General features: G+C 40.2%; 1 protein-coding gene across 2 annotated transcripts in view; it reads left to right on the top strand.

The window, feature by feature from the left end:
* SPOCK3 (SPARC (osteonectin), cwcv and kazal like domains proteoglycan 3) overlaps positions 1–3,072 on the top strand; it is a 147,821-nt gene extending 144,749 nt beyond the window's left edge. For both annotated transcript variants that reach the window (XM_058193570.1, XM_058193571.1), the window contains one exon: positions 984–3,072. In XM_058193570.1, coding sequence (XP_058049553.1) covers positions 984–1,138 — 155 coding nt within the window. In that variant the 3' untranslated portion in view covers positions 1,139–3,072. The remainder of the gene's footprint in view (positions 1–983) is intronic.
* The last annotated feature ends 23,162 nt before the right edge of the window (positions 3,073–26,234 follow it).

The following is a 26,234-nucleotide window of genomic DNA, read 5'->3' as shown; positions in this document are numbered from 1 at the left end:
ACCAGCCAGCTTCTGTGTGCAATTCAAGGTGAGGATTATCACAAAGAAAGACCCTCATACCCATAACTCGGGGCCTAGTTATCTGAAAACTCCAAGTTTTTTTCCTTCTGGAATAGTATCCCTTCCCACCCCCCTCCAATAAACACCTTGAGGATGTTCCATAAATGCTGGAAAGGCCTGGAGACAGGGTGCTTACTGAATCTCTGTTGATTTTAATGTTTTTGTTGTTTTTTCTATTTTGAGAGGCATTGTGTTGTGTTTTTCTGGTGATTCATGATCATTTTCTTTTACTTTTGTTTTAATTGTTTGTATTTATTTATTTTCTGTATATTATTTTTTACACATAACTCATAACTCAAGGCAACAAATATATGCAACACACCTTCCTCCTCCTCTTTTCCCCACAACAATCTTGTGAGATGGGTTGGGCTGAGAAAGAAAGTCACCCAAGCAGCTCTCATTCCTAAGGCAGGATTAGAACTGATGTTTCTCACTTTCTAGTTTAGTACTTTAACTTAGTGCTTGGGTCTCTAGGGTTAATTCCAAGAAATAAAATACGGTAGGACACTTAACACAAAGAAACATATATATGTAGGTCTTTGGTTGTTCGGGTTTTCTCCCGCGTAAAATTGGAAGTGTCTTGGCGACGTTTCAACGAAGTCTCATTCGTCATCTTCAGGCTGGTGTTTACTGCTTCATGCTTCTAGGAGAAATTTCTCCTAGAAGCACGAAGCTGTAAACACCTAGCCTGAAGATGACGAATGGGATTTCGTCAAAACGTCGCCAAGACACTTCCAATTCTACGCGGGAGAAAACCCGAATAACCAAAGACCTACATACAAATACCCGTGAAAACCTCAGAAAACAAACATCTTTCTCTCTCTCTCTCTCTCTCTCTCTCTCTCTCTCTCTCTCTCTCTCTGTGTGTGTGTGTGTTGTGTGTGTGTATTACATATTTATATATTTTCCTCTTCATTATGTAGATTTAGAGACATCAGGGGATTTTGCCAGTGGTGATTTCCATGAATGGACAGATGATGAGGATGAGGATATCATGAATGATGAAGATGAAATAGAAGACGATGATGATGAAGATGAGGGTGATGATGATGACGACGACCATGAGGGATACATTTGATTTTCTTAGCTGTGACTAATTTGTCTCTAAAATTTACAAGATGCTATCCCAGAAAATTCTTCTACCTTCAGAGGTCAAATGGAATCAAATCTACATGTATATTTTGTATGATTATTTGAAACACTGCAGCTGGACATTCTTCGTTTAAATGAAAATCATTATATTATGTGTTGTTTTTATATACCACTTGGCAGAAGAAAATGCACTGGAATGTAGCCTCAAGGGGGAAAAAAATAGATATTTGAGATGTGTGAGGTAGTGGAAAACAAGCAAACCCCAAGGTAACTTTAAGGACATCTGCTGTTTCAGAATCTATACGTAAAGGCACACTTCCAGCAGACCAGTGCTCCATTATAAAACAGCTTTGTCATGGTGTAGATCACAGAGACATCTTTCAGACTCTGCATGAGCAAGAGAAGGAAACGTTAACATGTCATCAGCTTATTGTACATTAGAGCAGCAGAGAATCTATAGGAGGACACGAAGTGCCAGGTACTCTCTTTCTGTTTTGAACTGTTACGTTTTCAATTTCCAAATTACTACGATCTTGAAATGATGCGTGTTCATTCTTTAAAGCAAGGGTGGGAAAACTCTGGCCCCTTTATGACTTGTGGACTTCAACTCCCAGAATTCCTGAGCCAGCATGGTTGGCTCAGGAATTCTGGGAGTCTTTTTTTTTATTATTTGCATTTATATCCCGCCCTTCTCTGAAGACTCAGGGCGGCTTACACTATGTTAGCAATAGTCTTCATCCTATTTGTATATTTATATACAAAGTCAACTTATTGCCCCCAACAATCTGGGTCCTCATTTTACCTACCTTATAAAGGATGGAAGGCTGAGTCAACCTTGGGCCTGGTGGGACTAGAACCTTCAGTAATTGCAAGCAGCTGTGTTAATAACAGACTGTCTTACCAGTCTGAGCCACAGAGGCCCAGAGTTGAAGTCCACAAGTCATAAAAGGGCAATAGCTAACCAACTCCTGCTCTAAAGCTTGCCTCCTAGTAACTACATGGAGGGGCCCATGTTGTTTAGGGAAAACAAAATGAAAATGTCTGCCATAGACTTCCAGGAACCTTTTGATTTCCCAATCTAATATACTGCCATAGCATTCCCCCTTTCAGAAATTAACCAAAGCTAATCTGTTTAGCCTTTCTGAAATCAACTAGAAATAAATTCAGTCAATCGCAACAAACAGACAAACAATTCCAACAAACATTTTGTTCCTTTCTGAGTAAAGTTTCTGAATAAAAATTCCATAAAGTTTGAGTTTCTGTGTTACTGTAACACATGTCTGGATGATTGTTTTTGAACTATGGCTTTTTTCATTTTTAAATGGTTCTAAACATTTCTCTTCTAATTTATCCCTTTTTGCTATTAGTTCAAAACTTAGAGGAGCTATTGTAAGGTGCCTTGCAAAATAGTAATAGAAAGATTTATAGCATGCATACTGAAATAAAATTATGAGGCAGTAGCCAAGCATTTCCAAATTCCAAATTTTATATCACTGTAAGTGCTGCTGCTGTTATGGAGAATATTTTTTTCTCCTCTGCCCCAATTTTTACATAATTACCATATAGAATGCATTATAATTCTTAAATAGAGTTGCATTCACAATTTGACTATAGACAAAATTATTTTAATCACTCTATTTATGTTAGCATGTTAATTGTGTAAACGTTTTGAGATTCCACTACCTGCATTCATATCAAATTATGGCTTCATGCCATAATGAAATTGAAAAACTCTGTGTAATTATGCAAGCAGTTGTTTAATTTCAACTCTGCATTATCATTGTCCCTAATTTTTAATCTGCAATTAATTGAAATAAAGTTTCTTTGCATTTGATTAAATAGATTTAATATTAAATTTAATTATTATCATGTAACATTAAAATACTGTTTTTCTTTTTATGTTCCTGTATAGTTTACAAAATAAAGACTCTTGTAACCATCTTTTATGCAGAGTGCTGTAATGTTTCTTATAGAGTTAAGGCAACAGATACTCTTAGCGTTTTTTTGTTAAACAATATTGGAATAAGTTGAACTAGATGAAAAAGTAGCACACCAAACAACAACATTTGCATCTCCATATACTTTAATGTGATTTTCAACAAAGGCTTTTATTTTATTAAATGCATATAACTATTGAAAAATCTCCCTGTGCTCAGTTGTTATTAGGTAAAATTGTAACTTATTGTGAGGCTCATTAAAATATTCAATTTGCAGTCTTAAACATCCAAGCTAATTGCTTATTAAAGTCAAATGTTTTTCTAAAGTCAATCTGCTTTACCACATCATTGGCCTAATACTATTCATTTTGTAAAAAGGACATTTTCAATCCAGTTTTATTGTGCTGAAACCTATTATAGTTTTAAGTATGGAAGAGGTTTCTGTTGTTAATTAGGGTTGCGTAAAGGAAGTCATGGAATGGATACTTCTTCACCATCCAGCAGAAATGCGACCAACTAGTTAGTTACTATCCTACATCAAAATAGAATAGAATAGAATTTTATTGGCCAAGTGTGATTGGAAACACAAGGAATTTGTCTTGGTGCATATGCTCTCAGTGTACATAAAAGAAAAGATACCTGCATCAAAGTACAATATTTGCAACACTTAATGATAGTCATAGGGTACAAATTTAACACAATGATACAACAATTAATGATAGTCATAGGCTACAAATAAGCAATCAGGAAACAATCAATATCAGTATCAATCATAAGGATACCAGCAACAAAGTTACAGTCATAACTGGAAGGAGATGGGTGATGGGAACAATGAGAAGATTAATAGTAGTGCAGATTTAGTAAATAGTTTGAAAGTGTTGAGGGAATTATTTGTTTAGCAGAGAGATGGCATTCAGGAAGAAACTGTTCTTGTGTCTAGTTGTTCTGGTGTGCAGTGCTCTGTAGCGTTGTTTTGAGGGTAGGCATTGAAACAGTTTATGTCCAGGATGTGAGGGGTCTGTAAATATTTTCACGGCTCTCTTTGATTCGTGCAGTATACAGATCGAAAGGGAAAACAGAGAATATGCTAGTATAGAATTACTTCAGTATATTTGCACTTATGGTTTAAACAAGCGACAATTAATTATTCTTACAATTCCTTACAAACGGTCACTGTTCTGTCACAGAATCCAATCTGGGTCGGTCTTCTGAGCTTTTGGACTCGAGCTTCTCTCAAGCAGTGTGTGTGTATGAGTGTAAAAGCTTGGAAGACAAACCCTCTGAACCTGGTGACTGAGCCAGATTGGATCCTGCAATATTAACCTGGGACCTATATTCGCCTTCATTTATTTGACTGTTGTGTCACACTTGAACTAGTTCAGTTCATGATTCATACCCAGTGTAAATGCCTTATTTATCAAGTATGGAAAACTAAAAAAAAGACCAAGTGTCTCCATTCTATATTTGTGCCTTGCATTTTTCCTAGCTAAATGCATTATTTCACATTCATACCTGATATACTACATTCATTCATTCATTCATTCATTCATTCATCCCTTTGCTTGAGATTATTTTTTAATCTTGTATTTTTTTAATCTAATTAGCCAATGCTCCAAGCTTTGCCTTACCTGCCATTTGTATAAGTGTTGTCCCAACTTTCATACAAGTTGTAAGACTAAAGTTTGAACAGTACCAGAAACTGGGGGGGGGACCCCACTGTCATATGACTCAATGTTTCATCCAAATAGAAAATAAAATATTAATGACCACTCTTGATGTTGCTTTTTAGCCAACTCTGAATACATATGATTGTTATATCATCTATCATGTTACTCACATTTTTCTAAGAATACCATGAAGCACTTTATAAAGGGTTTTACTGAAGACCTATGAAATTTATGAATTTTCTTGATCTATTAGGTAATCGACACTATTTAAGGGGATAAGGTTAATTGGACATAATTTGTTTGCGACAGATCAATAGTGATTCATGTTAATTGTAGCATGCCATTCTATATGCTTGCAAACATTTTGCTTCATAATCTGCTCAAGAGCCCTGATCATTACAGGTTGTCCTCGTATTTTTCATTTAATGAATGAATGTTCATTTAATGATCCTTCAAAGTTATGACAGCCTGGAAAGCTAGAAAACGTCACAGTTCTCAAGGCCATAAATCGTTCTATGTCTTGATCTCTAATCTTATATATGACATATGATGTATATATGATCTATAATAACAATAGGCCAAACCTTAAGAATAAAGGGATACAAAGCCAGAATTAAGAAGTCAGCAACAGACAACAAATGCTGCCTCTGCAAAGAAAATGAAGAAACAGTGGACCTACAAGTTAGCTGCTGCAAGACTGACTACAAACAATAACATGACAAAGTAGCAACAATGGTGCATTGGAATATCTGCAAGAAATAACATTTGCCTTTAAGCAAAAACTGGTGGGACCACAAAAGAGACAAAATAATGGAAAATGAAGATTTATTTATTTTGTCGAGTACATATGAAATAATATATATCAGTATAAGCATGAATTGAATACATAAAATGAATACAATTAAAGGGAACATTAGGACAGGGACGGTAGGCACGCTGGTGCTCTTATGCACGCCCCTTGCTACAGAGTTCTGGGACTTTAGAATTCAAACAGACAAACATCTGTCTGACTTAATAATTGTTGATAAGAAAGACAAAAAATTGATAGTGAATGTGGCAGTGCCTAGAGATAGCAGAATAGAAGAACTGGGCAGGGGGGATTACCAAATAAACAGACCTGCAAATAGAAAAAGAACACAAAAGAAAGCAAAGATAATAACCAATAGTGGTCAGCACTTTGGTGCAATCCCAAAACAAATGGAGAACTGTTTGAACACCATTGACGTTAACTAAATCACCATCGATCAATTGCAAAAAGCAACTTTACTTGGAACAGCTTACATCCTGCAATGATTGAGAAGGACTTGATAGGTGGATAAAAATGCCAAATTCAGTCTAAACATCTGGTTGGCTGCAATGAACCATAACACTAATATATATTTATTCTATTATATACGTAATATGTATCTATATATTCCTTAGTAATATAATATATTACACTATTTGAGGTGTAGAGGAGACCTGTTGTACATATACTCTCTCAGACCTAGTGGGATGGATAAACACCCTCAGGGTGCAAAGTCCTGCAAATAATTTGTTAGGGTTTAAGACCAGCATCTTGAATTGTCCTTGGAATATAACTGGGAATTTTATTGCAAAAACAAAATTCTAATTACAATAATTTTTATATTCTTCTATATGCCATCCACAATCCTCAGAAAATCTTTTCATCAACTGCTATTCCTTAAACTGCTTCATGCTAGTTTCTATGTAAAATTATTTTTCACATGATTAAATTTGCCATTTTAACTGAGATTTTGGAGTTTCTTTTATAAAAAAGAATTTTTTTTAAAAAAATAGTCAGAACTGTACTGGGAAGGTGTAACAGGATCTCCAAGGATTTTATATACCACGTAAGAGGATCATCCTGCATAGGAAGCCATGATTGATTGCTTCCATTTATGTTTTTTGTCAGCAAAATACACAAACCACAGACGCATGCATAATATATCAACTCAGAGAGAAGGGACAAAGTAAGAAAAACATTTTATATCATTGTTTGGGGAATCAAAATGAATTTTGGAGATTCCAAAGAGTTTTTTTATCATTGTGAAATTGGATAATAATGTGTTTTTATTTTTGTTTGTACTTATAATTCTTCTGGTAGATAGGCAGCCATGTATAGTAACGAATGAATTAAAGAATAAAAATCTCAACCTTCCAACATCATCCAACCATCTTTTCTCAGTGATTGGTATATCATGGTTATCTATGCTTGTTCTCACAAATGTGTTTCATTCCGGCTTTGTACATTGTGTTCTATTTGATACATATATGAGACAGAAATAAAGAAACATGCAAAAATAAAAAGTAAAAGTACTAAGTGCAGAATACAAACTCATGCATTACTTAGTAAGTATGAGCTGTGGTTGCACAGTGGTTAGAATGCAGTATTGGAGACTACTTCTGCTGATCACCAGCTGCCAGAAGTTTGGCAGTTCAGGTCTCACCGGCTCAAGGTTGACTCAGCTTTCCATTCTTCCAAGGTCGGTAAATAGAGAGCCCAGATTGGTGGGGGCAATGTGCTGACTCTGTAAACCAGTGGTCACCATCTGGTGGTCCATGGACCACTGGTTGCCCTTGAGAAAATTTTGGTGGTCCGCAGAAAAATTATTTGCATTTTCATATTTCACTAAATCAGGGGTCCTCAAACTATGGCCCCTGGGCCGGATACGTGCAATGAACGCTTGTGTTGCTGCAGAGAGTCTCCCCCTTCATGGTCTTTTTGTGTGGGTCAGAGGGGGGCAGAAATTCTGACTTGGGGTCTGCTTCAGCCTCCTTGTGCTGGGGATTTAGGCGAAAGCTAGAGGGAAGTGCTGCTGGTGGCAAAGAACCAGAGGGCCTTATTCCAGTGGGACTGCATCGTGGCCTGGAACTATTTATTTTATTTATTTTATTTATTAATTCAATTTATATACCGCCCTTCTCTCGAAGGACTCAGGGCGGTTTACAGCCAAATAAAAAACAAAATACAAAAATTAAAAACATTTTAAAATCTAAAATTCAATTAGGCCGAAACAAATAAAACAGTAATAAAACCATAGTAAAAACCCACATTAAAATACATTAGGCCAGCCCTGCACGACGAAACAAGAAGGTCTTTAACTCGCGTCGGAAGGTCCGGAGGTCGGAGAGTTGGCGTATCCCCGGAGGCAGCTCATTCTAGAGGGCAGGAGCCCGCTGAGCCTTTAGGCACAAGTATCTGGCTTTGTACTTCCACAGGTCTTCCGTCTTCTTGGAAAGCCTATACTCGTAGTCCTCAGTGAGGTGCTTCTGCTGAGTCTCCTTCTCGGTCAAATCCAATTTGAACTGAGCCAGCTGTTTTGCCAACTCTTTCTCATGGTGGCTGCTTAGTTCCAACAACTGCTTCCTATTGGGGCCCTAAGGAGCCCAGGTGGGCAGGCGAGGAGTGGCGAGTAGAGGCTGGCAAAGCAGCTGGCAAGTTGGTCACGCCCACCCAGTCACATGACCATGTTGCCATATCCACCCAGCCGGTCATTAGGCAGATCATATTGGTGGTCTGCAGGATTTAAAATTATGAATTTAGTGGTCCCTGAGGTCCGAAAGGTTGGGGACCTTTGCTGTAAACCACTTAGAGAGGGCTGTAAAGCACTGTGAAGCGGTATGTAAATCTAAGTGCTATTGCTATTGCTAAATGTTGATAAATACTCCTTCATGGATCTGCAACTTCACGGTTTTTTGTAGAATGTACCCAGCCATTGTTGAAAACTTAAGAAGTGTTGAATACTGTTGGAGGAAATACTGACTTAAATTTCCTTCTTATTAACATGTGCAAAATTTGAGTTAGACAAGATTAGTACACCTTAGTATGCAACCCACTCCCTCAATCTCTTTTTTTAAACTTAATCGGAGGGGATATTACAACATATATATTTTCATATGATTGTATATGCTGTATCTATTTACATGCTGCACATATGAAGCTTTCGATCTCTAGATCATTGTCCGAAAGTATTAACACAATATTTCTTGCGGAAAATTGCATATTTTGGCTTCCAAATAAATGAAACAGATATGGTAGCTCATTAGGTTTGTTTATTTGTAAAACAGTTTGCTTTGTGCAGCTGGCATTACATCTTAAGTACCAAATGAAATACCAGGAATAGCTTTATTTAAAAAAAACAAAACTAGCCTGAGTCATCCAGGAGCATGTAATTTATTTATTTATTTTGGTTGCATTTTAATTGCCGTTTATTTCTTATCATTACATCAGTGCAGTATTGTACATTTATTGAATACTAACCAATATAACACTTCTAATAATAAGTGTATGTATAGCAGGGGTGGGTTTCAAAACATGTTGCTACCATTTTGCTCATGGGCACATGCATGCTTGCGCACATGCACAGAAGCGTCCAGGTTGGCGGATCCTCTGGCCGCCGCCACCAGTTCACCCAATATCTACAGACCCCTTGCATCCTGGATACAAACTGTTTCAACTCCTACCCTCAAAACGACGCTATAGGGCACTGTACACCAGAACTACTAGACACAAGGACAGTTTTTTCCCATCTCTCTGCTAAACAAATAATTCCCTCAACACTGTCAAACTATTTACAAAATCTGCACTACTATTAATCTTTTCATCATTCCCATCAACCATCTCCCTCCACTTATGACTGTATGACTGTAACTTTGTTGCTTGTATCCTTACGATTTATATTGATATTGTTTCCTGATTGCTTATTTTACCCTATGACTATCATTAAGTGTTTTACCTTATGATTCTTGATGAACGTATCTTTTTTTTATGTACACCGAGAGCATATGCACCAAGACAAATTCCTTGTGTGTCCAATCACACTTGGCCAATAAAAAATTCTATTCTATTCTATTCTATTCTATTCTATTCTATTCTATTCTATTCTATTCTATTCTAAATAAAGACCAAAATATGGAGGCACGAAAGTAAACATTGTCTATGAGATTCTAACCTAATGAATAATAAATGATCCAAAATATTTAACTTCTGAAGCAATTATTTCAGATTTATCATATTTCCTTATCTCCACTTTGTAATTAAAGACTGGATTACTCAAAGTGAAGACTCATGCTGATAACCATATTGGTTTAAATTTAATCTGTGTCCAAAGGGCCTGGTGCAGAAGCAACAGTTGCAGAACAAGGGTCTCCAACCTTGGCAACCTTAAGACTTGTGGACTTCAACTCCCAGAGTCCCTCAGCCAGCTTCCTGGTAGTTGAAATCCACAAGACTTAAAGATGCCAAGGTTGGAGACTCCTGGTCCAGAAGACAGATTATAACAAAAACATCGCAGGAGGGGATAAGGAAGATATTCATATTGGATTGTCTTGATGTTCTTGGCCACAAGAGAAACTCATCAAGTTTTCAAGATTCTGGAATTGTGCATTAATACACACAGAGAGTTCTAATATTTCTTGTGTTGGTTCCTGGCCTGGCATACCTCACCAGGCTGACAAGACTCTTGTAACAACCTTTGTTAAATTTCAATAAACCTGAAAGATGACACTATTGCATAATCTATTGCCTAAATTATAAAGTTCTAATTGACCGAACTAAGATTTTCCTTAAATATTTCTGATTATTTCTTATTCAAGTGTCTATTCTTCATAGTTATGGAGCCGATATTCCAGGCTGAGTTTTGAACTGGCCTACTAATTAAAGATTTCTTTATAATTTTTAGAAAAAAAATACCTTCTTTTGAATTCTTTCACAGATACAAAGCTCTGTTAGGTTCAGATTTGTAGAGTTGTATAGATAAATGCTATTTTGTTTCCATTTGGGGACTGAAATTAGATTTTACTGAATAACATAAAAATGCAGTAAATATGGAATGCTGGGATATTAAAAATTGGCAGCACCTTTTTAAATATATAAATTGCACATTACCTGTGAAAAGTTCTTAGGAGTCAATATAAGTCATGGAGAGAACTAAGGGATAATTTGTTTCTCTGTTTATTATTCAACATATTCCACGTTCTCCACAGCAAGCCAAGGCAACCCTTTCGTGCCTAAGAGATACATTTTTATTACTTTTCAACTTTTTATATCTCAAAGGATAGGGAAAAACATGGTTGTGACAAGATTAGAGGTTATTGGGCTGAATATTTCTACCTAAGTTTTTAAGTTTTTGCAAAATGGGTTCATTAGACCTAGGAAGATATAAGACGCATACATAGCATTCCTACTGCCCCCAGCCTCTTTAAAAAATATGAAAAATATGCTGATGCCAATTGGAGTTTTTGCATCTTTCTACATCCTTAATGTATGTCAATCATGAAACATGGAACAGGGCTGGGATTACTTGGATCTCTTACAGTGCAAATCGCTTTCCTTTGCTCCACAGGATGCATTTCTAAGTAGTTTGCAGCAATAGCTGCCAAACATTACTGAAAATATGAAAATATAAATACAAAGCAACTGTATAGCACTGTGGTGGAATGTAGTCCAGAGGGAAAGAGTGTATTCCATCACAAGAACACAATCATGAAAAACATTCAGGCTTGCCCTGCGTAAGAGGTGGTTGTGCGTATCAGTAAACAGGTTGAGAGATACTTCTGGAAGAAGAGGCAATCTCATTGTAAAGAGCAAATTAATGTACAGCTTCAGGTAAGGAATGCAGTTTAAAGTGATCACTTGAAGTGAGTCAGAGGAAATAAGGCAGCTGATGAAAGAAAGTTACCCCAAGCAAAAGACATGGTAGTATGGAATGGGAGCGAAGCACTAAAACTTCCAGCCAGTTTTTTTTTTATTTATTTATTTTGCAAAGCCTTCAGTTTGTTTTGACTGGTGGATCCACTTTTATACAATATTAATTTGATTGTTGCCTTCCAGGCTGCAATTAATTGACAGCAGAGAGGGATACGAGCTTTAGGGACTGTTAACTTGATGTGCAGCAGATATAAGCACATAGCTGATATTCACATTTTTTTAAAAAAAATGATGAAAGAGATGATGATTACCTGTATACCAAAGGATATTTTGGTGTTTTTCAGGTGCCCATTGCAGTTCTTTACTAAGTAAACAAACAAGTGAAAAGTATCCCTTCCTCCAATAGAACATTTAGGACAAGCCATTAAAATGGAGAAAAATACTAATAAAATTTGCACAACACATCTAACAAGTATTTGACAAAGCTTTATTTGCTTTTATAAATGTTCTTTTTCTTAAAAGAGCCTTGTTACACAAGTTCGAAGACTTGTTTCATGCAAACTTTCAGAGAAAAAAATAAATAAAACCTTTGAAGTTTTGTAACACTCTATTGTCTAAAATGTTTGTGAATTAATAGATAAAAATAGATTTATATTGCAGGGAAAATCACATATTTTTCTGTACCAAAAATGGCCAAAATTAGACCAGGTTTTCTGACAAAAGGAATAAATCCTTCAAATTTATGTTGAACAATTACTGAGAATGCTTTTTTTCTATTTCTGTTTTGTTTAATTAGCTGCTTTCACCCCTCATCTTGCAGGGCAGTTTGAGAAGTTATTGGCAAGATCTTTTCAACATCTCAATATATAGCAAAAATTTAGAAACGGGGCCTTTCAGGTACTGAGCTCTCCTAGAATTTGAATGGCTCTTTTTATAGATCAAAAAAGAGATGCACTTTTTTCAGGTTTGGCTATGACAGCTTCAGTCAAATAAACGATTTATAAATTGTTTAAACTTTGCATTTAATGATACAAATTAGGAAATCTCTTTACTCAAAACAGCATGCAATGAAACCTGCTAAATTCATCTTGGAATAAACTGTGACTTTATAGTCTCTCTCCAAAAGATTTAGGCTCTTCCCATTGACTGGAATAGCAAAGGTGACATCTAAGTTTCCAAAACAAGGCTAGTGGGACTTACAATATTTATCTCAATGAAAATTATTCTCTAGCCTAAAAGGTAACGGTTCCCCTCGTACATATGTGCTAGTTCTTCCTGACTGTAGGGGGCAGTGCTTATCTCCATTTCTAAGCTGAAGAGCCAGCGTTGTCCGAAGACATCTCTGTGGTCATGTGGCTGGCATGACTAAACGCCAAAGGCATACAGAATGCTGTTACCTTCCCACCAAAGGTGGTCCCTATTTTTCTACTTGCATTTTTTACAAATGCATATTTACATATTTTTGAACTGCTGGGTTGGCAGAAACTGGGACACGTAACCGGAGCTCGACACGTAGGGATTCGAACCACCAAACTGCCGACCTTTCTGATCGACAAGATCAATGTCTTAGCCTCTGAGCCACCGTGTCCCTTATTCTCTAGTCTACAGAGCTGGAAATTGTTTTCAAAATGGCTGCAATTTGAAGTTATCCCTTGTTGTGCAGGGTGTCCGCTGCAGTTAATCACCTGCCTGGCAAATCAGTCCTCCATGCTAATGAAAGAAATTTTATTCCGTATTAACTGGAAAATAAATTTTAGATCTGTATTTTAAACTGAATAAGAAATATTTATTTACTTAAAATAAATAGCAGGTAGATTTCTGGGCCTCTCAAACCTGACAATAAAATTCCAGTCAAGAATTCAGTGGAAGAAAATCAAAGCATTATCTATAACCCCTTAGACCAGCGGTTCTCAATCTGTGGGTCGCGACCTCATTGGGGGTCAAATGACGATTTGCCAGGGGTCGCCTAAGACCATCGGAAATATGGGAAGTATACTTGCAAGTCGAAGAATCACGCTCCAATAGTTGACTCCACAAGCCAGCTGCAGGCTCTTCAAATCGCTAGCCGAATTCAGCTTCAGGCGCGGTGAATTAAAAAAGAGAGAAATCTTTGCTCTGATGTCTCCCTTTCAAGCCAGCTACAATCACTCCCAATCGCTAGCCTAATCTGGCTTCAGGCACGATCAACTTAATAGGGGAGGAGTCTCCGCTTTAATGCCTCCGTCCTCAAGGCAATCGCAAGCAGTTCAGATCGCTAGCCAATATGGCTTCAGCCGCGATAAATTCAAAACGAAAATAATTTTACAGTTGGGGTCGCCACATCGTGGGGAATTGTATTAAAGGGGTCGCAGCATTATAAAGGTTGAGAACCACTGCCTTAGACTTTTTCAATAAGTGGCATTCTGAGGCAAACTATATCTTATATTAGATAGCCACTAGTTACGAATTTTAATTAGAATAGTAAAAAAAACAGGGAGGGAAAGAATTGCTTCTTCTGGTGCTGCACTCCTTGTCCCAAACAAGAGGTCATTTTATCTATGTTTTTCTGGGAGCACATATGTGACTGCTCATCTGGCTATTTTACCTGCTTTGTTAGTTGTCTAAAATACAAACTCATCATTAAGCCAATTGCAATTTGCTGCCATGTGTTTGCTCAGGATAGAATAGGACAGCAATCCTAGAAATTTTCTCTTTTTCATTCCTCTGAAATCACTCCAATCATTCTGTCAATTTGGTGTCCTGATGGCTTAAAATTGATGGCCTGGTTTCTTGCCATTTTGAGGAATGAAATATATGAGCGCTGATTGTCAGCATCCCTTTTAGAAAGCAATTTAAGAAGAAGGAAAAAAAAAAACTGTAGTGGGGGGGGAGAAAAAAAATCTGGAAAGCTTTTTAGTGTCTTAAAATCTCTTCTGGGAGTGTTCAATTTCTACATAGCCATATAAAACAGCAATGAAAAAATAGGCCAGTTCTGTAAGACAAAAAAGAATGATAATTTGTTTAACCATTTAACTTTTGTATTTCAGAAACTAATCTTAAACTGGTGTCCTTTATGGTAACTTAATTGTCATAAGAGGGACGCGGTGGCTCAGGGGCTAGGATGTTGAGCTTGTCAATCGAAAGGTCGGCAGCTCAGCGGTTCGAATCCCTAGTGCTGCCGTGTAACGGGGCGAGCTCCCGTTACTTGTCCCAGCTTCTGCCAACCTAGCAGTTTCGAAAGCACATAAAAAATGCGAGTAGAAAAATAAGGGACCACCTTGGTGGGAAGGTAACAGCGTTCCGTGTGCCTTTGGCATTGAGTCATGCCGGCCTCATGACCACGGAGACGTCTTCGGACAGCGCTGGCTCTTCAGCTTTGAAACGGAGATGAGCACCGCCCCCTAGAGTCGGCAACGACTAGCACTTTATCTTTACCTAATTGTCATAAAGTCAGTCAGGAACCTGACAAATATTTCCTGTTGCATCACAAAGATGATTGCCTGATTCATGTTCATAAAATGGCAAACTAAGCTGTTTGATGTGATTGCTAAAGGGAAAAGAAAAACAAAATCATCTTGTAGACATATTAGAAGTGATGGTTCACACTTTTACCCTGCTACTTTTATCTAATTTTAAGGGAACTGATAATAAATGATAACAGAAAGAAGGCTAACAAAGAAAGATGACACAAAATCACAGAGTTTACCCATCAGTTTGTAGTAATTAATAAAAGGCACACATGCTTCAAGAAAAATAACTGAGCTATAGAAACAAATAAAAGTTGATTTTTGCTACTGCATCACAGTAATAACACAAGTCTCTGAAGTATATAGACTGCTTTGCTCACAGGGCTGACAAGAAAGATATCTAGGCCTGTTGACTTGGGGAGCTGTATGGACTACTTAACAACCACACTGGCTTGTTTGCACAACTTTCTCAATTTGTTCCATGAAGCAGAAGCTTGGCGAGTACCAGTTCTTACCTAAGAATTTAAGAGACTTTTTAAAAAATATAATATTTCACTTTCTTTTATACAACTTCTCCAGTATCTTCAGACATTTTTATTCTGATCTTATTGAGAATATCCATGCTAATATTGAGGCTTTTGATCAATAATAGAGGGCTATTTGAGAGGCCTATATTCTTCTTCTTTATCTTGTGCCATATCCATCATTGGACGTTGGCTGTCCTATTTTTGTAAACAGCCACATGAAAAAGTGCTGCTGAGTTTTGTCCAAACCAGTCCCTTAGGTTTTGAAGCCATGATGTTCTTCTTCTGCCTGGACCTCATTTGCCTTCAATCTTTCCCTGGATGATTAAGTGAAGGATGCCGTATTTTTCTGGGTGTCGCATCACATGTCCAAAATATTCTAACTGTTGTGTCTGCGCCCCCCCCCCCGAGCCGGGTGTCCTGCCAGAAAGTGACTTGGAAAGTGATGGGGAAGGGCCGTCAGTACTTACCTCGGGAGCACCGGCTTCCCTGGCTCAGCTCCAGGAGCCAGAGGCAGGCCAGGTGGAAGAGATAATGAGGCCTCCGTCCTCTGACTCTTCCCCCCCCAGGCCACGCCTCCAGACCCAGCTGATGGCAATCAGGCCTGGCTGGACCCTAGGTTTCGTAGGCAGGAGAGGTAGGAACAACAGAAGCAGGGGTGGGGCAGGCCTAGGAAGTGCTGAGTCATGGAGCCACATCCCACAGGATATAAAGGCAGGAAGAGCTGCTGTGTCTCTTTGTAGCAGGCAAATTAACTGATTAACTAAGAGCTGAAGTACTGTTTCGCTCATCGGCGTCGAGGGAGATAACAGAGACACTTGGCAGATGCTCGCTATTTTGCTGCCAGAGCTAATAGTGCCGGCTAATTAAACCATCGCTCGGACGGAGGCGAAGGAGGACAGAACACTAACTTTCACTTTTTTATGGTTTTGATGATTTCCCTTGGCTTTCCCAGGCGGCTTATCAGCTCCACATTTCTGATTTTGTCAACCCAGCTTATACGTAACAGCCATCTGTAAATGCACATTTCAAATGCTTCTAGTTTCTTCAAGTGGCTTTCCGTCAGAGACCAACTTTCCAGTCCATAGGCCTGCATTGCAGAACTCAAAAAAGAATGAAAAAGATTTCTCTGATTTATTTTCCAATTACTTTATAATAAGTTTGTAATACAATCTGATATTGTATTATGGATTCAAATACAATAAGTACCGGTATGTTATTTAATGACAGAATAGTTTCAATGTCTCAATATCAGTGAGAGCTTCTTTCCTTGAGAGATTGGCAGCTTTTGGAAAGCTAACTTTTAATGGAAGCTGGTAAAAAATCCATCTTCCTTTCTTTATTTTGCAAGTGGAGTGGCTTTTTTTTTTTAAAAAAAGAAAAGCTTTCTTTCTTGGTGCCATAATGCTCTAACTTTTTTTTTATTATTTGAATTTATATCCCGCCCTTCTCTGAAGACTCAGGGTGGCTTACACTGTGTTAAACAATAGTCTTCATCCATTTGTATATTATATACAAAGTCAACTTTATTGCCCCCAACAATCTGGGTCCTCATTTTACCTACCTTATAAAGGATGGAAGGCTGAGTCAACCTTGGGCCTGGTGGGACTTGAACTTGCAGTAATTGCAAGCAGCTGTGTTAAGAACAGACAGACTTAGTCTGCTGAGCCACCAGAGAACCTTATAAACCATTATAAACCTTCTTGTTTATAATGTGTTAATTTTAAACGTAACAGTCAAATTGGCATTATGCGAACAAAATATCAGCCCCCATAATTATATTTATATATTTATAATTTATTTCCATGAAGGTCTTTGTAATGTATTACTGTTAGTTTTGGCGGGAGTTTTAGGCGGGAAGTATCTCGCTTCTGATTGGATACAGCCTCTGGCTGAAGTGTATATAAGGAGAGGTTTTTCTCCAGAGTTTTGCTGGGTCACACTATATTAAAGAGCTGTTGTCACTAACCTGGTCTCCTGCCTCGTCAATACCCAAACTTAACATTGGCGACGAAGGTGGGATTTTGAGGCAGAGCACCAGAACAGAGCTGAACTCACTACGAGAATCAAACCTAGCAAGGTGATAGCGAATGCAGCGATGACCGGCTACACGCCACCCACTCCGTTTGACCCTGCCCAGGAGACATGGGGAATATATATGACCCGTTTCGAAAGTTTCCTGGAGGCAAACGAGCTACAGGAAGTCTCCGACAACCGCAAACGGGCTTACTTCATAAGCCACTGTGGGTCCGCAGTCATCGCCGTCGCAGAAGCTCTAGCGGAGCCAACACCGCTACACTCCGTATCGTGGCAGACCCTTCAGACCCTCCTGAAGAATCACTACGCACCAGCCCGTCCAAATCGTTCGTGATGCGAGTTTGGGGCGCAGGCACCAAGGAGACGAGTCTATCAGCGCCTACATGGCAGCCCTGAGACACGCCTCCAAGCATTGCGAGTACCGCGATCTGGACGAAGAGCTGCTGGAACAACTTATACGGGGGGTCAGAGACATCCGTTTGAGGAGACGGTTGCTAGCCAAGAGCAACCTGACATTGGCAAACGCCTGGACGAAGCCAGAGCCCATGAGATGTCCAACCATGCAGCAGACACCTTACAAAGCGACTCACGCCGATGGCGGGCGCAAAGCGAGCACAGTCCACCACGAAGAAACCTATCGTGAGTCAACCAGCGAAGAGGAGGAAGAAGTCCACTACACCGGAAAATCGACAAGGGAAGACCCGGAGGGATGCGGAAGTTGCGGGGGGCGACATCAGCGGCAAAGGTGGAAGGTGAGGGGCGCCATTTGCGGCGGTGTGAAAGGAAGGGCACCTGGCTCAAGTCTGCCGAGCACCCCAACCTTCCCGAAATTTCAAACCAGCCAATCAGAGCGGCTCTGAGTCAGAGATGCAAACCCCACATTCCCGAAATTTCAAACCAGCCAATCAGAGCGCGAGATCGGCGAGGCGACCCGCGAGCCAGGAAAAGAAAGAGCGAAGTCAAACCGAATGACTGTTACCATAGACCACGCAGCTACCGCATCGAAGAAAAGATCTTCACAAACCCGACAATTGAAGGCGTACCGTGCCGACTGGAAGTAGACACAGGATCAGCTATCACAATCATGTCCTGGGACACTTTTGTGAAAGCCTTGCCGCACATCGCAAAGCGCAAGCTACAGAAACAACGGCTCCGGGTGCAGGATTACCAGGGCAACCGCATCCCTGTTCGAGGGACAACGACCGTCGAGGTCAAGTACGGGACATACGAAAAGACCCTGCCCATCACGTTAGTCGAGGGAACCTTGCCAAGCTTGCTGGGGCTAGACTGGTTCAGGCGTTGGGAATGGGGTGACTGGCGTCCACGGACGGATGCAACCTGCAAAACGCCCTAATGGAGGAATTCGCACGTATTCGAGGACCGTTTAGGCAAGTACAAGGGACCCCTATCTCCTTCAATTTAGACCCCAAATAGCTCCCATTAGGTTAAAGGCAAGGAGGGTTCCTTTGCACTCAAACCTAAAATCGACAAAGAGTTAGATAAATTAGTCAGCCAGGGATACTAGTGCCAGTTGACCATGCCAAATGGGAGACGCCAATCGTCACCCTATAAAACCAGACGGGTCCATAAGAATTTGCGCTGATTACAAGGCTACCTTGAACAAAGCATTGCAAAAGAGCGCCTACCCAGTTCCAGTAGTGCAACACTTATTGCACTCACTAGGGCACGGACAAGTTTTCGCCAAATTAGACTTGGCACAAGCGTACCAACAGCTACCCGTACATGCTAGCACAGCTGAAGCCCAGACCATTGTAACCCACGGGTGCCTTTAAGTGCACCGGTTACAGTTCGGGTGAGTGTGGCCCGGGCTATTCAAAATTTGATGGAGCGGCTCCTACAAGGGTTACCGAGTCGTACCTATTTCGATGATGTGTTGGTATCAGGGAAGATTTAAGAGAACTGGGAAGCGATTAAGGAAAGTTTTGGCCATTTTTAGGTCGGCAGGATTAAAAGTCAAAGCAAGCAAGTGTCAGATAGGGGTCGAATCTGATGAATTTTGGGCTATAGAATAGACAAAAAAGGGATTCACCCCACTGAGAGCAAAGTCAAGGCGATAAAGAGAGCCCCAGCACCCAAAAACAAGACAGAACTCCAGGCTTTCCTGGGTCTGGTAAACTTTTACGCCGTGTTTTTAAAAGACAAGGCAACCGTTGCTGAACCGCTGCATAAATTGCTTGGAAAAAACACTGCTTGGTCGTGGGGGAAGTCAGAGAATAGGGCATTTGAGGCAGTAAAAAGTTTGCTATCAAGCGATAGCCTGTTAATACAATACAACAACAGACTGCCGTTAGTATTGGTTTGTGATGCGTCCCCTATGGAGTAGGAGCGGTACTTAGCCACAGACTCCCAAACGGCACTGAAGCCCTATAGCGTTCTATTCACGAACGATGTCCCGGCTGAGAGGAATTACAGCCAGCTAGATAGGGAGGCTCTCGCAATAGTGTCAGGGGTGAAAAAATTTCACGAATACGTTTTTGGGAGAGACTTTGAAATTATCACTGACCACAGACCACTATTGGGATTACTGGCTGGCGACCGCCCAACGCCAGTGGCACTATCGCCCGACTGACCAGATGGACTATTTTTTGGCCGCTACTCTTACAAACTGCAGCATCGACCTGGAAAGAGCTGGGGCATGCGGACGCATTGAGCAGATGCCCATTGCCGGGAAATCGAGGACCCTACTCCGGGCACACCCGTTCTACTAATTGACTCTTGGGACTCTGGGCCAGTCACATCGCAGGAAGTGGCTCGGCCTCCTACCGGGACGTTGTTTTAAGAACTGTAATCAGTTGGGTTCAAAGGGATGGCCCACTGCCGGCGACCGCTTTAGAGAATTTGTAAAGAAAAGGGAATTGTCTGTGCAAGGGGTGCCTGCTCTGGGGGATAGGGTGGTAGTTCCAGAGAAGCTGAGAAAAAGTCCTGGAACTCCTGCATGAGGGTCACCCAGGAATTGTAAGGATGAAGGGCTAGCCAGGAGCTATGTCTGGTGGCCCCTAATGGACAGGAAATCAGTGACAGGGTTGGCCGATGCCAGGTATGTCAGGAATCCAGACCACTACCACCCACGGCCCCAGTGTTGGAGTGGGAGAAACCCCAAGGCCCTTGGTCCCGCATACACATTGATTTTGCCGCCCTTCCACGGCCAAACATTTCTAATTGTGGTGGATGCATTCTCCAAATGGCTGGAGATCATCTAATGAAATCCACAACCGGGAGCTGTCATTGCAGCACTAAAACACCTTTTCGCCACGCACGGGCTACGGACACCTCGTGTCCGATAACGGCCCACAGTTCACCGCAGCATTATTTGAAGCGTACCTGGCTGAAGAGGGCATCCGACAAGCCCTCTCAGCGCCGCTCCACCCTGCGTCGAACGGCCCTGCTGAACGCTTTGCTCGGAGTGCCAAAGAAGCCCTATCACGAAGCGGCCCGGCGATTGGCAGGCACAAATCGACGATTCTAACCGTCCAACACAGGACCCCTGTGTGGCCACCGGCCGCAGCCCAGCCGAGCTATTAATGGGCGGAAGCTACGGTGCCCGCTAGACCGGCTACACCAACTACGTGCAGGACGGGTTCAAAACAAAACCAGATAGAATCCGGGAATTAAACATAGGAGACTCAGTGTGGGCACATAATTACAGCGACGGCCCAAGCTGGAAGAGGGGATAGTCATAGACAAACGGGCCCCAAATCTTATCTAGTGGAAATAGACGATGGCAGAGTTTGGGCGCCACATAGATCAATTAAGAACAGATTGAGCGATAAGGCAGAATTAGGCGAGACCAGCCCTGACTATGATTTAATTAACCCCACAGCTGACTGGAGCCGAGAACAAACAGAAAGCGTAGAACCAAACAGAGACTTATCTGAGTCAGGCGAGGTCCAGCGACACCCTCCGGTCCCTCTAGAGGACAGCAGGTCCGAGCCGGCAATAATCCAGGGCCGGATGGCCGGGAGGAGGAGCTCAGAGGAACGAAAAGCCCCTCCGGCAAGCTCGACTCAACTCCAGAAAGTGAACTGCGCAGGTCCGGGAGAGTCAGGAGACGCCCCACGTACCTGCGGGACTACGTAGAGAAGTAATATGCAAATATTGGCAAAGTGCCTTCTGGGAGGGGAGGAGTGTAATGTATTACTGTTAGTTTTGGCGGGAGTTTTAGGCGGGAAGTATCTCGCTTCTGATTGGATACAGCCTCTGGCTGAAGTGTATATAAGGAGAGGTTTTTCTCCAGAGTTTTGCTGGGTCACACTATATTAAAGAGCTGTTGTCACTAACCTGGTCTCCTGCCTCGTCAATACCCAAACTTAACAGTCTTGGTGTCAGGGTTCCGACAAAATGCCCTCATTAAATCATGACCCTTGAGCCAAGCTTCAAAAGAAATCCAGCTATTTATTAGGAGGTCCATGTTGGCACCTACCCAAATGAAGCCAATTCTGACCCCACGTAATTTACGGCCCTAATCATGACTCTGTTTTCCCCCTCCCCCCCCCCAGGGTGTATCATCAATCACATTTGCCAATGGAGCAATTTCATGGGTTGTAGAGATCACTCCCCTTCACTTTATAAATGCAAGCTCTGGGAGGCCAAAAAAAAAGGCCTACCAGAAATACTGGAAGTCTGGAAACAGGCTGTTTCTGGCCTCCGGAGGGCCTCCAGAGCCCAGGGCAGGCCGTTTTCGCCATCCAGGAGGCTTGAGTAAAGCCTCCGGAGTCTAGGAAAAAAATGGGCCTAGCAGAAGTCTGGAAACAGTCCCATTTTTGCCCTCTTACCCACCATGGCCATACCCACCCAGCAACCGGGCAGAGAACTCGTTGCTAAAATTTTTGAATCCCACCCATGTTCTGAGCAGCTTACAACACGATGGTTTCTTAATTGTAGTAAACTTGATTCCAATGTACCTAGAATCTTAGCTATACTGTGACAGTACAGATGAATACTTGCACTTCATCAGGAGACAAAAGTATTATGATACGTTATAATAGCACAGAGGAATTATTTTGCTAAAAAAATTCATTTGTCTACCACCCTTTTCCATGACTCTCTGGCTTTTTTTTTAAAATAGATGTCCAATGACTTAATGATAACATTCAACCATGGTTGCGACAAAGTTATGATCACACTAAAGTGACGTGCATGCATTGACCAATACACAAATGCCAGAATTACATAATTAAATCCCAATTTCTGATCAAAGTACATATAGTATCTGCATGCAGAAGTCATCACTCATGTTTTGTCCTTTGCTCACTTCCCCCTGAGATAGCCATGACTGCAGTATTACCTAGTGAATATGTGAATTACTCCTTATAGACAGAACTGCCCTGATGGGTCACAATGCTTTCTCAATATTTAGTTCTCCTCTTTCATTGCCAGCTGTCATGTAGATACATTAAGTGATGGACATTCATGTCTAAACCTATCCTCAATGAGAACAGTTTCTTATAAAAAATGTGACAGAAATGCATTTTTGTATTTTAAAATTCCCATCTCATTCATCAATAGTTTTTATGCATCGCTGCTCAATAAAGTTATCAGTAAGCATCTTAACTTCTAAACAGCTGCAAAAAGTCAATGAAAAGTAGATGATGGAGATAATAGAAGCAGTAATTGTTCTATGTCATGACATAAAGGTATTGCAAGTTAAGAAGAAAAGTAAAAAGGGAATTGGTTTGCGCCAAACTCTTGATAGGAATAATTTTCTTAAATTATAAATAAGGCATTCTGTTGAATTTCACTGCTTTTATAAAATATTTACTATTCCCTGTTTATCAAGCAATTCATATTCAGCTCATGCTTTCCATTGAGGATTGACTGTGGTAATAAAGAGCAGAATATCGAAATTAGGAAAAAGAAAATGAAGAATTGTTAAAGGATAAGAAATATGTGTGTGTGGGACTATTTACCGATAGTAACTGTATGACGTAACTTTGTTGTTTGTATCCTTATAATTTATATTGATATTGATTGTTTCCTGATTGCTTATTTGTACCCTATAACTATCATTAAGTGTTGTACCTTATGATTCTTGATGAACGTATCTTTTCTTTTATGTACACTGAGAGCATATGCACCAAGGCAAATTCCTTGTGTGTCCAATCACACTTGGCCAATAAAGAATTCTGTTCTGTTCTGTTCTATTCTATTCTAATCTATTCTATTAAGGGGAAATTAAAATTTAGACATGATACATGCTGTAATGTCTTCCAGAGAACTGGAATAGTTAAAAAGATGATTAGTGTATACAATGGTTGGACTGTATGTAGCAAAAAACGCAGACAGAACAAATATATTCTTCCATACAGGCTTTTGTTACTATGTTACATAATATTTGTTTCCTTCTAAAGGAAACAGTACTTTCAATGTGCTGAAAGTACATTGCCATTAAAAAACATAAGAGAAAATATTTGAAAAATCTATACTCCTTTTTCCTGTATTCAACATCAAATCATTTACATGGGCTATAAACCCGCTGCTGAAATTTCTATGGAGGTTTCCCTCTCTCTCCTTTAATGCTGAAGCTATATGAGGCATACAATTGTTATGGATTTTTATCCTTGACTTAAAACTAAACTGAGGATTTTGCCTGAAGTGCAAATAAAAAAGTATTTGAGGCTGCACTTCTGCATAGCTTTGTAGAAATAAGTCCCATGCTGTTTACTAAGATTTAATTCTCAAGAGACATATATTGAACGCTAATGTGAATCTTGCATTTGTTCTGGGTATTAGCAATGCTATTCCCATTGGCACCATGGTGTCTGCCACACTTTTAAATAATATCCTTCCTCTTGATTCTATACACAGATAGACATGCACACAGAACATATATGTTGTAAAACCAGAGTTGCTTAGGATGGGTCATCCTCCCTCCCTCCCTCTCTCCCTTCCTCTCTCTCTTTCTAGATGATAGATAGATAAATGATAGATAGATAGAAAGAAATACACTTACACATAGAGCATATATATATATATATATATATATATATATATATATATATATATATATATATATATATATATATATATATATATATATATATATATATATATATATATATATATATATATATATATATATATATATATATATATATATATATATATATATATATATATATATATGTTTTCTGAGGTTTTCGCGGGTGTTTGTATGTAGGTCTTTGGTTATTCGGGTTTTCTCCCGCACCCACACTCACGAGGTCCACACAGGATGTCACCACCACACATCCACCCAGAAAGCAGACCCAAACCCACACTGATCAGGAAGCACGACCAAGGACCAAGGACCAGATGCCAGACCGCAGCTGCAACATTAGCCATTTCAAACCCCTCCAATCCATACATACGGCAGAAAGACACCCACTATGAAGATGTAGCACGACCACAAACATGAAGCCAAACAACAGCAATGCAGCTCACCAGCTCAAATCCTCCTGCAACTCAGACTAATCTGAGCACAACCAAGCCCCCACCAACACAGGACACACCCCCAGCCAATCAGAGCACAAAAAACCCCATCCAATCAGAGCACAGCCAAGCTCCCACCCAATCAGTTCAAACCCCCACTAGCAGTTAAAAAGGAAGAAACAGCTGCAATCACACATTGCTCCCAGAAGCACGAAGCTGAAGCCTGAAGATGACGAATGAGACTTCGTCGAAACGTCGCCAAGACACTTCCAATTTTACGCGGGAGAAAACCCGAATAACCAAAGACCTACATATACACACACACACACACACACACACACACACACACATATATATATACATACACATACATACATACATACATACATACATACATACATACACACACACACACGAGGGAAGTAGTCTAAATCTAATATTATTTCAGGCTTCTATGGAGATTCTCAGTCATCCAACTTATGGTTATCCCAAAGGTGTTTTTTTCAAGAGGCAACTGAACTTTCTGGGTTTTCTTTTTTGTAGACATTTCACTTTTCATCCAAGAAGCTTCTTCAGGTCTGACTGGATAGTGGGAAATGGAAGGATTTACAATCCTTGCAGACAGCTGGACATTTACATTCTTTTAGCGGGTTTGTCAGCGGAGGAGTGGGACAGGACAGGGTCGTTAAGGCCACCTGGAGGTTTATCTGTGTCATCAGGGTCACCTGAGTAGTGCAAAGTGGTGCCTTCTTGGAACTGTTGAAAGGACTGTGTTGTAGATTGGAGATAGATGATATCATATCCCCCCCCTCTGTTGAGAGAGGGCTGTTCAATTTTGACATTGATGATCCCTCTTTAACTTCTCTTTCAAATCAGTAATCCCCTCTGTCCAAAATATGGACTTTGTTGTCTTCAAAAGAGTGGCCTTTGTCTTTTAAATGCAGATGGACTGCTGAATATAGTCCTGATGTGTTTGTTTTCCTATGTTGTGCCATGCGCTTATGAAGTGGTTGTTTTCCCCCCCAATGTATAGATCTGCACATGGCTCACTGCATTGTACTGCATATACCACATTGCTCAGTTTCGGTCTGGGTGTTTTATCATTGGGGTGGACAAGCTTTTGTCTTAGTGTATTCTTGGATTTGAAGTGTGCACCTATGTTATGTTGGTTGAAGATGCTCCTGAGTTTCTCCAATATACCTGCAACATATGGAAGGACAACGTTGCTTTGTTTATTAGTTCTAGGTTGCTTTTCGCCTTGATTAGTTTCCAACCATTGTTTCTTTTCTTGCTGTTTGGTGCTTTGGAAAATAGTTTGACCCAGAGGTGGGTTTCATCAGGTTCTGACCAGTTCTGAAGAATCAGTAGCAGAAATTTTGAGTAGTTTGGAG

This window comes from Ahaetulla prasina, chromosome 8 (assembly GCF_028640845.1).
Source record: "Ahaetulla prasina isolate Xishuangbanna chromosome 8, ASM2864084v1, whole genome shotgun sequence".
In the NCBI taxonomy this organism is placed as follows: domain Eukaryota; kingdom Metazoa; phylum Chordata; class Lepidosauria; order Squamata; family Colubridae; genus Ahaetulla; species Ahaetulla prasina.
The sequence above is the reverse complement of the archived record's forward strand: the minus strand, read 5'-3'. Positions and strand labels throughout refer to the sequence as shown.